At 42.1% G+C, this 14,459-nt stretch overlaps 1 protein-coding gene across 3 annotated transcripts; it reads right to left on the reverse strand.

Moving 5' to 3' along the window:
- Positions 1-789: 789 nt before the first annotated feature.
- Positions 790-13,937, reverse strand: TADA3 (transcriptional adaptor 3). Of its 3 annotated transcripts, none has more exons than XM_070933512.1 (9): positions 13,854-13,937; positions 13,415-13,634; positions 12,457-12,698; positions 11,865-11,970; positions 10,092-10,233; positions 9,051-9,154; positions 7,205-7,314; positions 3,676-3,861; positions 790-3,111 (listed from the first exon to the last, which is right to left on the reverse strand). In XM_070933512.1, exons 2-9 carry the CDS (start codon positions 13,619-13,621, stop codon positions 2,919-2,921), a joined length of 1,290 nt encoding a protein of 429 aa, XP_070789613.1. In that variant the 5' UTR covers positions 13,622-13,634; positions 13,854-13,937; the 3' UTR covers positions 790-2,918. The 3 variants fall into 3 exon arrangements, with proteins under 3 accessions (XP_070789613.1, XP_070789612.1, XP_070789614.1); XM_070933511.1 differs by having other exon boundaries at positions 13,859-13,908; XM_070933513.1 differs by lacking the exon at positions 790-3,111 and having other exon boundaries at positions 3,672-3,861; positions 13,859-13,908.
- Positions 13,938-14,459: the final 522 nt, after the last annotated feature.

Genomic DNA, 14,459 nt, shown 5'->3' on the forward strand with positions numbered 1-14,459 from the left:
CCAATATAATCATTTGCACAACAGCAAAATTTATGTGACAATCCCCATTTCTGCTTTATCATCTCTGTGCCAATTGTTTCAATCTTAGAGAACACAGGAAAGCAAGTGTTTTTGTGGAATGTTTCTTAAAACAAATATTCCAAGCAAACTTTCCACAGTCCTAGCCTGTTATGACAGCCAAGAAAACAAACTAATAGATCATTGAGCAAATAAGTGCAGAATTCTCACTCATGGCACAAATGACCAGGTTCAAATTATCCTACTTCGGACACATTCTGACCCAGCTCTCTGGAAAAAGCTGTAATCCTGGGAAAGGTGGAAGAAAAGAGAACAAGAAGATGACCAGCAGCAAAGTAAATGGATTAAGTTGTAGTGACAATGAATGCATCATTTGGGAAACGTGAAAGAACAGGTGAGGAATAGATCGTCATGGAGAAAATCTATGCGGTTGCTAGGAGTCGAAAATGACTTGATGGCACATAATCATTCAACAGTCAATCATCCTGTTATGTGGAAATTACATTAGTTCATTAAATTGACTATGATCACCAGGCAGCTAAGCAGCCACATCCAGCCCACATATTAACTTCCCTTTTAACTCTTTGAGAGTTGATGTAGAGTACTGTATAAACCCAACCAGTTTGATTAGCTTTTAGTTCAATAAATTGGACATTACCCTTAGAATATTTAACATATTAGAATATCAATACCCTTAGAATATTTAACATGTCAACATGTTGTGTGAAACTAGACATTCAGCCATTCAACCACTGTGCAACACCCCCCTGCCCCACAAACTCTTGGCCCCTCCCCAAAGAATTGGGGGGGGAAATCAGACACGCCACAGCTACCAGTTGGCTCCTGGATTTATTAATTCTTTGGGGTCGATTCTGATCTTTTCTCCAAACGCCAGCTCTTGTACCTAGCATCCTTTCATCACGGACGTATTTTTATTTTCCGTCTCTTACCCTAAAAGCCATTTAAGTTTTTTTTTTTTCAAAGCAACGGAGTTTGAAAAGTCTTCTCACAACGGACTGGATGTTGAAACTTGCCGGTAAACGGGGAAGCCAAAGGTAGTCCAAACTGGGGAAGAGGGTTAAAAAAGGCATTGTATGCTTAGTTAGAAAACTGGGAGTGATCAGTCCATCTTTGAAGACTGTTAGTGGTGGAAGAAGTCTGTCCATACAACAGAGGCAGATATAATCCAAGGCAAATGCGAACATGTGCTCAAGCCATGTGCTCAAGCCTCTTCTTCACAGAATTCATTAATTGCCCCCACTCCATAACAGCACTGTATTATGATCCATTTCAGTGAGGAGAGTGAACATAGTCATCCTGGAACAGTTGAGGATACAAAAAGAGCCCTGAGGCCAGAAGGTGAAATTAATCAAGGAAGAGATGGACAGGCAGGCAGACTAAAATGCACATTGCTTTTGGATGAAGACAAGCAGGTCCCTGGGGGGATGATTTATCTGTACCCAAGTGAGGAAGAGACGCAGGTGGCCTCCTCTCACCCTTCTGCTCTTTCATCACCAATCCGCCAGAGTTTCATAGTTTGCCTGCTAAATGGCTGGTGGAAAGAAGTGCCCTCCAAATGGATTTGACCCATATGCAGCTTGCAGGAAAGAACCATGGGAGGCACAGTGGTTCATTGCCCTGCCTTGTGAATGACCCACGGAAGAGCTATTCCTTCATTATCTCTTTTTATGAAAGACTTTTGGTTAAAGCTTCTTCCCAGCTTATTTTCTCACTTTCTTGGAGTTTTTTGAGTGAGGCTGAGTTAAAATATAGATTCCGGGGGAGGAAGGAATCTCTCCTTCCCACTACCATCCTACCACCTTGTGTTTCCTTAATGCACTGCTAGCCATCTGCAATTTTGATACTGAACTGTGTGTTTCCGGAATTGGTATGGGGCGAGACTGGGTCACTCAGTCCATTCCACCGAAATCCTTTCCCTTCCTTGGACCGTTTGTATGTTCTAATTGCTCAGCCTTTTGCTTCAGAACCCACTAGCATGTTCTGTGTTTGTTTCCATGGAGGACAACTCCTTTCTAGGGGGCTATAGAAGGGAGAACGTGCAACCCTCAATGCCACCGCAGGAAGACAATGAGCAAAATAGGAAGTAAAGACTTCATAGCTGCCTTGTAAAAATATATCCAGCCAAGTAGTGCAGACCACATCCTTGACAGGGTTTGGATTGTAACTCTGTTTGAACAGTGAAATGCAGGAGGAGGCACACCGTTCCGTCTACAAATATGACAGGCATCTACTTAAACCACCCATAGAACAGCAATTCTACCCACGCCTCAAAAACTTCCCTGGCTGTTTCAACTTAGCTCAGCCCTAGTTGCTGATGAGATACGTCCGGTGCAGCCACAGAGTCAATAAATCGTTCCCAAACTTTGCAAGAAAAGACAGGCCTTTAAGAAATGATGCTCCCACAGTTGACCTTCGCTGTGCCTATAGCTTTCAAGGTGCTGTTTTCCTTGACACGAATAAAGGAAGAGCGGCAGTAGAAAGGGGAAAAAAAATCTAACTTCAAGAACCATCGGTTCCAGTTTATGCTGCTGACAGATCCCGAAACCTGGTATTTGGTACATAAGACTAATAAAGATTTTGTTCCTTCACGCCGCAGCGTTAACTTGTCCCTGCAGATGTCGAAAGAGGGACTGCTGCTTTAAGCAATCCGGACGCTCATTTCACAGCCCATCACGGGGCTCAAAGCCACACCCCAAAAAGAGAAGGCATACTGCTGGGAAGCCAACCTGTCCAGAGTCTCGGCTGAAATAATGCAAGAGGAGTGATGACAAACCAGTGAGGGAGGCTGCTATAGTCTACACCTGCGGCTGATGTCTCCCCTTCAGCTGGGGTCTCTATTAGGGTTCAAATGGAGAAGCTCGGCCGGGCGTCTTGTGGCATTAACCATCTAGCAGCTTAAGGATGCTCTCGCGCTCCTTGAGGCTCTTCCAAGCTTGATCTTTTTCCTTCTTAGTTGGGGTGCGCTTCTTCTGCCGGGCAGCCATGATCTTGCGGAAGGCATCCATGACTTCGTTGTCAGCTATGCGCACGCGTTGACGCAGTTCTTGCCTGTGAAGTTCTTCTTTGGCCAGCCTGTAGGGAAAACGAACACAACTCCTGAGTCAACCTTGGATCCTCACCTTCTTGGTCTGACCTTACAGGTAAGTCCTCAACTGACAACGGTTTGGTTAAGTGACCATTCAAAGTTACAAGGGCACTGAAAAGAATGTCTTAAGAACGTTTTTCCACATGTTGACCACTGCAGCGCCCACCTAGTCACACAATCAAAATTCAGACGTTTGGCAACTGACTCGTATTTAATGACGATTTCATTGTCCTGGGGTCACTGGGATCCCTTTTTGGCAAGCAAAGTCAATGGGGGAAAGCCGGATTCGCTTAACAACCGTGTCAGTAAGTTAACAACTGCAGTGATTCACTTAACAAGGCAGGTTGTAAAATGGGGCAAAATTCACTTCACAACTGTCTCGCTTAGCAACAGCAGTTTTGGCCTCAACTGGTGGTAGTAAGTCGAGGATTACCTGTATTTCATTCCATTTTGGAGAACAAATGTTCAAAGTGAAAACAGCATCATCAAGGCAGCCCTGAGGAGTGGATTATCAGGCCTGCCACTGGTCTCTCTCTCTCTCTCTTTCTCACCTGAGCAGCTCAACTTTCTTGGTCCGGTTGTGGGTACTTAACGCCTTGAGCTCAGCCTGTCTCTTCCGCAGCTCAGCTAACACTTCGTCCTCCGAGTCCTCTGCCGGCCGGTCCTCTGACTCCAGCAGACCTTGAGCTATCAGCTCTTCCTTGATGCGGCCTTCGAGAGATTTTGTGTGGGGCACACTGAAGGGGGCAAAACAACAGAAGCGGCATTACAGGTAGTCCTCGACAGTTCAAACTCACAACGGCACTGAAAAAGGTGACTTACGACCATTGCAGCATCTCCAGGGTCATACAACCAAAATTCGGATGCTTGACAACTGACTCGTATTTATGACAGTTAAGAGTCCAAGTGATCCCCTTTTGTGACCTTTTGACAATCAATGGGGGAAGCATTGAGTTACAATGCTGCAGTTGTAACTCAACAACTGCAGTGATTCACTGAACAACACTGAAAAAAAGTGACTTATGACTGTTTTTCACACAACTGTTGCAGCACCCACATAGTCAAGTGATTAAAATTTGAACGCTTGGCAACCAATTCATATTTATGATGATTGCATTGTCCCAGGGTCACGCGATCCCTTTTTGACAAGCATAGACAATGAGGAATTCATTTAACAACAGTGGCAAGAAAGGTCATAAAATGAGGGAAATTCACTGAACAAATGTTTCAGTGCTTAGCAACAGACATTTTGGGCTCAACCTGCATTAGGAACCTGGGCATCATACATATTCAGTATTCCTTAAACACATTTTAACAGCCAATATTCATTGCCTATTTTTAAAGTACTCTTTATTACACATAATACTGATTATTTTAAGTAATTTACTGCCATTCTTATGTGCCAATAGTTTTTTGTTATTCAATTATTTTTTGTTATTCAATTATTAACATGCCACTGATTCTTTGTGAGCCTATGGATGACTGTTGGTAACTGCTTCTTTTGATTTCTTATATGCTCCTGCTTATTTCGTCAGTGATGGTATCAGGTCAGCTGCTGGACTTTTGATTTTTGCAATTATTGGAATCTTTTCTAATCATTTTTGCTTTCATGGTTTGTGCCCAAAACATTTAAACTTGATTTTTTTTTAAAAAAAAATTTGATTTATATGCCACCCTTCTCCGAAGACTCAGGGCGGCTTACAATGTGCTCAGCAATAGCCTTCATCCTTTTGTATATTTATACAAAGTCAGCTTATTGCCCCCACAAACTGGGTCCTCATTTCACCTACCTTAGAAAGGATGGAAGGCTGAGTCAACCTTGAGCCTGGCGAGATTCGAACCTGCAGTAATTGCAGGCAGCTGGTCTTAATAACAGGGTGCTTTAGACCACTGTACTACCAAGGCTCTTTTTAGATGGCAGCATCCATTGGCTAGTCTGGTTTTACTTCACCTAGCCTTATTTTTCTTGAGGTCCAAAGTATTCTCAGCAATGTTCTGCATAACAATTTAAAGCATTTTTTCCCCCACAAAATGGTCAAGCTTTCCCAGGCATTTGCTCCAAAAGTAGTGATGTCCACACTACCAGTCACCTGTGATTTCTTTTGAGTTTAGGAAGATCAAGTCAGCTAGTATTTCAACTTCTCCACTGGGTTTGCATTATTGTAGCTTTTAAAAATAGTAAACAGCAAATTAGCTTTTGTTCTGTTGTCCATAAGAGATTCCATAAATATTCCTTGCTTATAGGAATAAGCTTAATCAGATGCTTAATCATCTGAGATTATTAGTGTTTATAGTTGCAATTTCTATTTAATGTAACATTTCTTGTGATATTTTCTATACAGAACTTAAATAAAAGTGACAGCCATCAGCCTGAGCGTACTCTTCAGATTCCCAGCCATTTGCATAATCTGTTCTAGCTGTTGACATCTGTTCGTCAGACAAATTTTGCCCTGGACAGATGAGATGGTCTGGTTTTAAGGACTATTCATAATTTGTTGTGGTTTACACAATCAAAACCCTTTGTATCATCAATAAAAATATATACAGACATTTTGATTTTGAAAGCTGTGATTTTCCTGAATCCAGCCTGTACATCTGACTTTTCTCATTCCAGGGATTGTCTGGATCATAAAATCTTGATTATTATTTTAGCCAAGTTTGAGAGAAGTGCAAATGTTTAATAGTTTAAGCATTCTTTAAGAGTGTCCTTTTTTGGTAATGGAATATAAACTGATCTTTTCCAGTCCCTTGGCTACTGCTGTGTTTTCCACAACTGCATACACAGGGTGAGTATCACTTTAACTGCATCACCTGGCATGGTTTTTAATGGTTAGATTAGTGTATCATCAACTAATGTAGCTGTTGTGAGCAATCTTTTCTGGGATTTTTGAAAAACTTCACTTTTCAGAATTCTGCTCTAATTCAGTGTTTGTAACTTTGCATGCATCATCAAATGGGGGAGAAAAACAATTTCATGCTTTTTCCATAGCTTCTTTTTTGTTTTTAATTTGATTTATATGCCGCCCTTCTCCGGAGACTCAGGGCGGCTTACAATGCGTTAAGCAATAGCCTTCATTCTTTTGTATATTTTATACAAAGTCAGCTTATTGTCCCCACAAACTGGGTCCTCATTTCACCTACCTTAGAAAGGATGGAAGGCTGAGTCAACCTTGAGCCTTGGAGAGATTCGAACCAGCAGAAATTGCAGGCAGCTGTGTTAATAACAGGGTGCACTAAACCACTGTACTATCAAGGCTCTTTCTCCAGTTGATCTTTGCTTTGTCTCTTATTTGCCTTATCTGTTTATTTATTGTGCTTGACTTCATCTTTGTATTTTCCTTAAATAATCTCTTGTTCTTCTGGTTTCGATGTCACCCTCAATTTCTTTGCACTGCTTGTTTCAGTATAACTCCCTGTTTTGCTTGCTCTTCTGTGGAATTTAGCATTTGGCTGGACAAATATTTCTCCCTCTGTATTGCCTTTTTCCTCACAGATTTTCAGCATGGCAGCAGATAGCCATTTTACCTTGTTTAGCTTTTGGGGATATTTTATTTGCTTTAACTTTCATAAACATCAGTCCCAAGTTCTTCAGGCACCCTTAGCAAATTTAGTTCATTAAATCTGGTCTCTATTTTCACTGTTTATTCTCCTTGCATGCGACTTTTCTTCAGTTACTTGGACTAGTTTTTTCCAAAGCTATAGATATATTTATTCAGTTGATTTAGACAATCACCCTTTAAAACATGACTCAGAGCAACTGAACAAGACACATGAAGTAAATCTTCTTAAAAATATAACAAAACATTACAAATTCCACCAAGGCAACAACCAAAACAATTATATCAGAGTGGAACACACATTACCATGAAGGCCTTACGAAAGGCAGACAAGGTTGGTGTTCTCCGTATTCCAAGCGAAAAGCCTCCATGAAATTCAGCAGGAATTACTTTAAATAGACCTGTTTAGGATTACACTGATATTCTGTAATGCTTCCTAAACAGCTAAACATGAGGAGGAATGGGATAAATGTTTTAAGGAATGAAATAGGTCTCCAAAAAAGGAAATAATTGCTATGGTCACCTGAAGGGCTTGTTCTGGCTGCGAGGGGAAGTGCTGGCACCATCAATTGTAGAGTCTTTGCCTGCTATCTCAGGAATAGGCGAATCTTCAATAGGGGAGATGATGTTCTCCTAGAGAGAGAGAGAGGTGGATTGAGAAGATTATACAATCCTGGGTTGTATAAACAGAGGCATAGGATCAAAATCGCGTGAAGTATTAGTACCGCTTTATAAAGCCTTAGTTAAAATGGGCCTGGTAGCTCCGCAGACTAAAAGCATTGTGATTAACACCAGCTGTCTGCAATTACTGTGAGTTCGAATCTCACCAGGCTCAAGGTTGACTCAGCCTTCCATCCTTTCTAAGGTAGGTTAAATGAGGACCCAGTTTGTGGGGGCAATAAGCTGACTTTGTATAAATATACAAAAGTATGAAGGCTATTGCTTAACGCATTGTAAGCTGCACTGAGTCTCCGGAGAAGGGCGGCATATAAATCAAATTTAAAAAAAAAAAAACCACACCTGGAATACAGCATCCAGTTTTGGTCACCGCGTTACCAAAAAAAAGATGTTTAGACTTTGGAAAAAGTGCAAAGAAGACCAACTAAGATGATTAATGCCCTGGAGTCTAAAATGTATGAAGAACGGTTGCAGGATTTGGTTATGGCCAGTCTAGAGAAAAGAAGGACCTGGGGGGACATGACAGCAGTATTCCGGTATTTGACAGGCTCCCACAGAGAGAAGGGGGTCAACCTATTTTCCAAAGCACCAAAGGGCAGGACAAGGAAAAATGGATGGAAACTGACCAAAGGAGAGGAGCAACCTGGAATTTCTCCCAACAATGAGAAAAATTAACCAGTGAAACAGCTTGTTGTCAGAAGTTGTGGGTGCTTCATCACTGGGTTGACAATTGGGGTTTTTTAAGCAGAGACTGGACAGCCACTTATCTGAAATGGTATAGAATAGGAGTGTCAAACTCAAGGCCTGTGGGCCAGATGCGGGCCCCCGGCAGTGGTGAAATCTAAAATTTGTTACTACCAGTTTTGTGGGTGTGGCTTGGTGGGGGGTTGGGTAATGTGACTGGGTGGGCATGGCCAATTTTTTTTTTTAACTTTTAAAACCATTTTTTCTACAACCTCTTCGGCAAAGAGGTTGTAAAAAAATGCTTTCAAAAGGCTCTGATGATCCCAACTGAGTTGCCTGTCCAGCAGAGGCTTTTTTTCTTTTAAATGCCTCTGACGATCCAAGCTGAGTTGCCTGATCGGCAGAGGCTTTTTTAAAAAGGCATTGGGGGGGGGAGGGATTTCTGCTATCGGTTCTCTGAACCACCTGCTTCCATCGCTACCGGATCAGGTGATCCGGTCCGAACCGGGAGCATTTCACGCCTGGCCCACGGGGTGCTTAGATCTGGCCCGCACGTGGTGGCCGTTTCTACTGGCAGAAGGCTGGAGGCTGTCACAGCTGAAAATGGAGCCCGGGGTGGGGGTGCATGGAGTTCCCGAGCTCCGTTTTCGCTGGCAGAGTGCTAGCAAAACAAACTACTAGCAAAAGCAGATCCCCCAGCCCTGCCGGAACCACCACAGGTGCCCCCGACACAAGTGATGTTGAGCTGGCCACACCCACAGTCCCCCAAGGTGAAACACAATCCTGATGCAGCCCTCAATGAAATCGAGTTTGATGCCCCTGGTATAAAATCACCTGCTTGAGGAGAAGGCTGGACTAGAAGACTTCCAGCTCTATTCTCATCTGATTGACTGGAGAGAAAAGGAGCAGAAACCAAGGTAAATCTTTTCAATAGGCCTTCCCCTAGAAAATATGAGCCTGCCGGAGAAGAGACCAGCTATTGGTTTTTTTAAAAAATTATTCCTTACTTCTACAAGTGCCTGTAGGAGGCGCTGGGTGAGAGGTCCAAAAGGGCACCCATCCTCTGGCTGCTCATGCTGGGACTCCGATTTCTTCAACAAAGCATCAACATCTGGAGAGGAAGGAATGAAAGGAGCAATTGAGAACTAGGAAGGACGGGTCAATATCAGTTGAAATAAATGTGGCACTTCGGAGCAATTCTGGGATTCTTGCCATAATTAAACCTTCAACACATCAGAAGGGACTGACTTTATTCGACATACTATGCTAATTTTAAGGAACTGACACAGCCAGTTCCAGTCTATAAACTTCTAATCTCAGTCGGGCTTCAATAACACTGACTGAGGAATTATGGGAGTTGAAGTCCAGATATTTTAAAAGTTGCATGGTTGAGAAACACTGGTCTGGAACTAATAAGCACATAAAGCATAGATAAAGAAATCTCTGATTTTTTCATTTTTGCTAAATGATAGTTCCCAGAAGCAAGGAACTGAAATAGACAATAGGGCAACCAATTTTTTCACTTTCCCTACACAGGTGATCCTTGGTTAATTACTACTTGTTCAGCAAGTGTTACTTACAATGAACTTACAATGGTGCCAAAATGGATGGTTATGATCAGTCTTTAAAGTTCCAAAAGTTGTAGTACTCCAACAGTCACATGATCATAATCCACGCACTTAGCAACCAGCCTGGATTTCCAACTGTTGCAGCGTTCTGCAGTTTACATAATCGTGATTCATGACCTTCCCTGCTAGCTTTCCACAATCAAAGACAATGGGGAAGCCAGCAGGAAACTGGAGGTAATGGGAGATCTTTAATGACCATGCTGATTTGCTTAATGACCATAACTAGAAACATGGACATTTGACATCATAATTTATGACTGCATCACATAACAATGGAAATTCCATTCCTAATTACTGTTATTAAGTGAGGACTACTTGTAAAGCATGGATTCTGCAAGTAAGCTATCAGAGCTTTCTAGTAAAATGGCATCTTTAGTCTCTTCTATTCTGGAAAAGATGTCAAGGAATAGCTAAGGATACCCTTAGTGTCCAGTTCAGTCAAAGGTCCCAAGATGCCTTTCTTCTTATCAGCAGTAGCTGCAGCCCGAGCTCCATCCTTCTGCTCTTCCAGCAGGTCTTCCTGAGCCCAGCGCTGGGAGTAATGCTTTCCTAATGGTGGAATCTATAAGAACAGGACAGCAGTGCATAAATGAGAACCAGCTCACACACCAGAAGGGCAAATATCCCCAAACAATTCAACTGTGTCTCAATGCATACCTATAGCCAAATGCAGCCCCTTTTTTCAGATCTAATTCTAATTGGGCTGCTTCTGTTCAACTCAATTATTTCTTCCTCCCTTCCAAAATTTTCTATTTTAAATTATTATAGTACAATATCCTTATTCTCTAATGGATCTAAGCAGTTTTACAGCTAAGGTGGGAGAATAATACCCTTCATTTCCCATCAGAGTTCAGAATGTCATTCCATTGTCTGTGTAGATCGAATTTCCTTGAGATGATCCAGAAAAGGTACTAAAAAGAGATAACTGAAATAAAATGGGAAATGGGAAAACATGTTCTCTCTAGACAGGGAGCCTCAAAGATCAGGGAAAAAGGAGTACCAAAGGCATTTCTTTCTGCAGTAATCCAACTGTCGCAAACATGGATAAAACCTCAAGCTTTTCTGTCCTGCAACTTTCCTAGTCTTGTGCCCTCTGTCCCACTAATGGAACAAGCAGAGTTCCCTTTATCATTCTACAAGAGAAGAGATTAAGAAGCACTGAGGGGAATGGAAGCGGGAGATAAAGTTGGACAAGTGACTGTCTCAAAGGTGCTTTTTCAAAAAGCAGCTGGACTTCCCTGTTTTTCCTTGAAGACATTTTGTTTCTCCTCCTAGAAGCTTCTTCAGTTCTGACTGAATGGTGAAGAATGGAAGGATTTATATTCCTTGCAGTCATCTGGTCATTAGCACTCTTTCTGATAGTCCTTGGAGCCACTTGGAGGTTTATCTATGCCTGAGGTCACCTGAATAGTGCAAATGGGCGTGGAACCTTCTTGGAACTGCTGAAAGGACTTGTTGTAAACAAGAGATAGGTGGTCTTATATCCCAACAGTCCTTTCAGCAGTTCCAAGAAGATTTGACGACTGCAAGGAGTATAAATCCTTCCATTCTCCATCATTCAGTCAGAACTGAAGAAGCTTCTTGGATGAGAAACAAAATGTCTTCAAGGAAAAACAAAGTCCATTTGCCTTTTGAAAAGGCCCATTTGGGACAACCATGACCTGGATGATTGAGCATAGACATATGGGCAAGTGATTTTTTCCCCCTTCAGTTTTGTAACTCTAGGATTCTTAAAAGGAAAAAGGTTGTTCTCTCCATCCAAATTTTGGAAATGCTACCGTTTAAAAATCTTAGAAAACGTATTTGCTTGAGAACAACTATAAAGCTTTGACTCACAGAAAATCAACAATACATATTTTACAAAATGCAAATTTTAGCAATTACAATTATCATGAACCTCTAGGTCAGAAATGGAGAATCTGTGGTCCTTCAAATACTGAACTGCAACACTTATTGTCTCTTACTTGGTCATGCTGATTGGAGCTGTTAAGCTGTAGTTTAGCAACATGTGAATAACTTGCTCTGTGCTCCAGTAAAGTCAATATAGAATCCAACAGCCTTTTAGTCCTATTGTTTCACCTGATACAGAATTTGTCTTAGATCAAAGTGAGTACAACAGTTTAACATGAGGAATGTATAGAGAATTAATCCAAATTTAGGGCAGGTTGAATGAAATGCTCCTGCTTTTTTTACCTTGTAGTGTTCAGCTTCATCTTCAGGTGGCTTGAGAAGATCGTCTAAAGTACGAACCTCCTCATTAGTGAGATCAGAACAGTATGGCTCCACTGAGGCCCAGAATCTGTAAACATGAACAGTAAGAAGGAAACAGAATCATAGTTCAGGAAGATTGCTTATAACAGGCAACATGACAGTCTAACATAACACCTTAAAATCTGGATTACTAAGAAGCTAGAACCTTTCTTAGTCGCCACAAGCAGTACATTGCCTTTCCTAGCCAAGAGCCTCAGGTGCAAGTCATATTGAGAATGGGGATTATGGGAATTGAAGTTCAACATGTGGAGAACCTCAGAGCATTTATTCTGATAGTGTAATCCATGTAACAAGAACCAATAATTGCCAGATATTAAGACAAGGGATGGCAAACTGGGGATATGTTTAGCGGCCCCATTTTTTTCCTGCCACCTGTTTTGAATGTAAGGCTAGAGGTTGCTCATTCCTGCTGTAACTATTTACCGAACTATACACCTATTTCTTCTTTGTGCTTCATAATGTAGATACTTACTGTGATGATGGATAAGATGATAGCAGTCACTTTCATAGTTACCTGTTAGGTGCATCATTTTTAGGGATACGGGGCACATCAATTGGATCATCTGAGAATTCATACTCTTGAATTTTAGGCTGCAGGTTCTTGGATTTGGGACGTCCTGGAGTGCTGTGGCTTCCTTTCACATCTAGCTTCTGCTTCTTGAGCTTGCTATGTTTGATAGAAGGACCCACCTCGTGGTCCTTGCCAATTTTCAGAAATCGCCTGTCTCCTTTCTTGTCTTGCCAGTCTGTCAAAATCTGATGAGAATGAAGAAAGAAAAAAGGTGGCTTAAAAGGTCATATAGCAAGCTACGTATACCTATCTTGGAAAGAGGACTCAGAAAAAGGATTCTTTAGCAGGACTGCTGCATTATGGAATTCTTACTAACATCAGAAGAGCCCTGATGGAACAAAACAATAGTTTAATTTGTCTACAATTCTGTGTTACGTATGGATAGGCTAATGCATGTGGGAAGCAGGGTCCTTAGTGCTCTCTGAGCTTGGTTGGGTTTTTTTGCAGACGTTTCTCTACCAAAGTACCAATAGATGTTACCTAATTTGGTAATAAAACATCTGCAAGAAAAAAACCAAGCTCAGAGAGCATCAACGACTCCCCAGTTCAAATGTGAGCTACAATTGTTCTTTTCTGTCACCATTTCGGAAGCTAACTCCTCATCTAACTGTGACACAAAATCCTCCAGCAGCAAGGCAAGGGCACGATCACCTGAGCCAGATGTGACTTTTGTCTAAAGACTGCAGAAGTCTAGCTTTTCTAAACAATTTCTCAGATGACCTTAAAAGCATGGAGCCAAATGGGCTCTGCCATCTAGAAAGCAGATTGCGCTATATTCTTGCTTTCTGAAAATGACTTGCCTTTCACAGACTTAAGGACTGTTTGATCAATTATATTTGATCAACTGGAAGACTCAAATCTGAAGGGCCTTCTTTCTATGAGGGCTCGATTACCGTCTGACCTGGGTTTCAGTCTCCAGCACCCGAAGTCGGCGGCTTGCAGATGACAGCAATGTTTCAAGCTCTAACTGTAACGTGTCAAGTTCTTCAATGCCAATGCCATCGTCTTCAGAACGGGCCAGTACCGCCGTATAGCGTGGGCACACTTTGAGATGGTCCACAGACTTGAAATCGTGGAATTGAAGGGGACAATCTTTCAGTTCAGACATGGTGTTGCCGGGCCTTGAAGAAAAGAAAGAGAGATGTTAAGCACGAAAAGAGCGACATTAACGATTTGCCACATTAACATCGGAACCGAGGAGGGAATGAAATTATTTTATTTTAGAAAAGAGCACTGTATATTTTACTGTTTGAAAATTTAATAAATATTACTTTTTTTTAAAAAAAAAGAAATTTTATTTTATTCCTACCCCCCCCCCCAAAAAAAACCAAAAATCTTACCCTACATTAAATATTGGAAACGAGTAGCTTTTCACAGCCAGGAATCTTGCTGAGATGGAGGCATCGCTGCAAGGCACCGTTGAATTGGGAAGAATCCACAGAGTGGAAAAACAAAAGTTACTTAAAAACAAAATAAACGACGACCAGAAGAGAAGGGCTGCTATGGCAAATGCAGGCTTTGACAGGGTGAGCTACCAGCAGACGAGATTATTATGGAAGTGGACAATCCTGCAGAGGGAAGGCGAAGACAAGACAAGGAATGTGAAGGGAATCCTTTTGCCCAACGAATTCCTAAAATAACCAGGACGGAGGGAACTGCAGCCTGTGAGGCTGCTTTGAAAAGGAGACAAGGAAGCACCTCTATATAAGAACTATGGACGGTGGAGAAGCAAATGATGAATGAGGGGGGGAAACAAGCCAGGAGGGGGCGCTGGAGAAAGGCGGGGGAGGGGGGGGAAGAAATTATTGGGGGCGTTTCCGGTTCCAGAGGCTCCTTCCGGGTTACACCCATTCGGAGCGCGCCAGGAAGGGAAGAGGGGCGCCTCGTATCCCCCGCAGATGCAGCAGTTGGGCGCGAGGGAGCCTCCCAACCGCCATAGCGGCGAC

This window comes from Pituophis catenifer, unplaced genomic scaffold, assembly GCF_029215685.1.
Source record: "Pituophis catenifer annectens isolate HBS135680 unplaced genomic scaffold, rPitCat1.0.hap2 SCAF_2, whole genome shotgun sequence".
NCBI classification, from domain to species: Eukaryota; Metazoa; Chordata; class Lepidosauria; order Squamata; family Colubridae; genus Pituophis; species Pituophis catenifer.